General features: G+C 34.0%; 1 protein-coding gene across 1 annotated transcript; it reads left to right on the top strand.

Moving 5' to 3' along the window:
• The first annotated feature begins 353 nt into the window (after positions 1-353).
• LOC139507546 (FMRFamide receptor-like) lies at positions 354-1,390 on the top strand. Its single transcript, XM_071295781.1, has one exon. The coding sequence runs from the start codon at positions 427-429 to the stop codon at positions 1,210-1,212; it is 786 nt and encodes a 261-aa protein (XP_071151882.1). The 5' UTR covers positions 354-426; the 3' UTR covers positions 1,213-1,390.
• The last annotated feature ends 343 nt before the right edge of the window (positions 1,391-1,733 follow it).

Raw genomic sequence — 1,733 nt, 5'->3', positions numbered from 1 at the left:
CAAAGATGGTTTGAAGAAGCCGTGATCTAAATTTATAACAGTTTAAGTCTTTCCATTATTAAAAATGAAAGTATGATTGCAAATGGAAGTATTTCGAACCAAACTGACGAGTTTATAGAGGATGAAATAACAAGAATTATCTTTGTTTATGTATCACCATGTGTAATATTTATTGGAACCGTTGCTAATATTTTAAGCATTCTTGTTTTGTCCAAGAAAACGATGCGTCGATCAACAACAATGTTCTATTTACTTATTTTGTCCTCCGCTGACCTTCTTGTGTTGTACACAGGATTGTTAAGATACTGGATTATTATGGCTTTCGACATAGACATACGATTACACAGTGATTTTATTTGTAAACTACATGCTTTTCTTGTGTATTTTTCTCTCGACTTTGCCTCCTGGATTTTGGTCGCCGTGACCATGGATCGCTGTATTTCTGTGATGCGACCACTCAAAGCTAGACTATGCTGCACTCACAACGTATCAAAAATTATTGTGGTAGTTCTAGTCGTAGCAATGGTTTTTATTAACAGTCATTTGTTCTTTACAGTTGAGATTATTGCAAGAAATGGACCAAAACTAATATGTCAAGAAGCAGACGCCAATTTTGTCAGTAAAATTTGGCCATGGATAGATTTTGCAGTATTCTGCTTTGTTCCATTTGGCATAATGATAGTAGCTAATTCGTTAATCATTCAGAGAGTTTCAGCGTCTGTTAAAACGTTGAAAAATATGACAGTTGACAATAATCTTGGCAGAAGTTTCGACAGTGTATACACACGACGGACCTCATTTGGATCGAGTCATATTTCAGGCGAGCATTCAGATGAAATATCAACTATCACAGAAGCGTGTGAAACTCAAAATGGCTTCTCCAATGATACTGTAAATAAAACAGTCAACAACAATTCATCCAGATTACAAACAAGCACAAACGTGACTGTGATGCTATTGTCCGTTAATTTTGTTTTTTTCTTGTGTACAACACCAATAGCTATTTATTTCATCGGGAAGCATTACTGGAAAACACAAGATATACACCCTCATAGGATTGCTGTACAAAACCTAGCATATGGCATCGTGAATATTCTCCAATACCTGAATAACAGTGTCCATTTTTTCTTGTACTGTATCACAGGGAAAAGATTTAGAAATGAATTCTTTAAACTGTTTTCAAGAAAACGTCGATCTGCCGTTTTTCAATGACACATGCAAAATACGTGTACCGGTTTATTTTGCGCCCATTTATTATAGATTTAAAATGTATCATTTACTGAATTCATTTGTGCATTATGATACCACATCAAAAAGAATAATTTAAGGACTAAAACAGGACCGTTGTTGCTTAAAAGATAAACGGGAATGTGACTATACAGTCGCCCGAATAAAAGAACAGAGTCATTTAATTTAACTGAACTATTGTATTCGTCTCATCCATTAAGTATATGTAAACTTTGAATTTTGGACAATATCGTAAGGTTTCAAACCATTATATATATTAAATTACGTAATACTTATGCAAGCATAACTCAGAAAAAAAGAAACACTTGCCGAATATCCGAGTCATACAGGTCTCAGCCGCAGAGATTATGGTTGTGTTTACCATAAACAAATAACTAGAATAACTCGTTTATTTCACAGAAAGACTATTACGATTATCTACGCAGTTTTATCGGATATATCAAGACAGATGTTTCAATTATTATGTAGGTATACTAGTATATGTA

Source organism: Mytilus edulis, unplaced genomic scaffold (assembly GCF_963676685.1).
Source record: "Mytilus edulis unplaced genomic scaffold, xbMytEdul2.2 SCAFFOLD_842, whole genome shotgun sequence".
NCBI classification, from domain to species: Eukaryota; Metazoa; Mollusca; class Bivalvia; order Mytilida; family Mytilidae; genus Mytilus; species Mytilus edulis.
Note: the sequence above shows the minus strand (reverse complement) of the source record. Positions and strands in the feature narration are given on the sequence as shown.

Excerpts from the sequence above, each read along its gene's own strand:
- LOC139507546 (XM_071295781.1), top strand. The coding sequence starts at position 427 with ATGGATCGCTGTATTTCTGTGATGCGACCACTCAAAGCTAGACTATGC.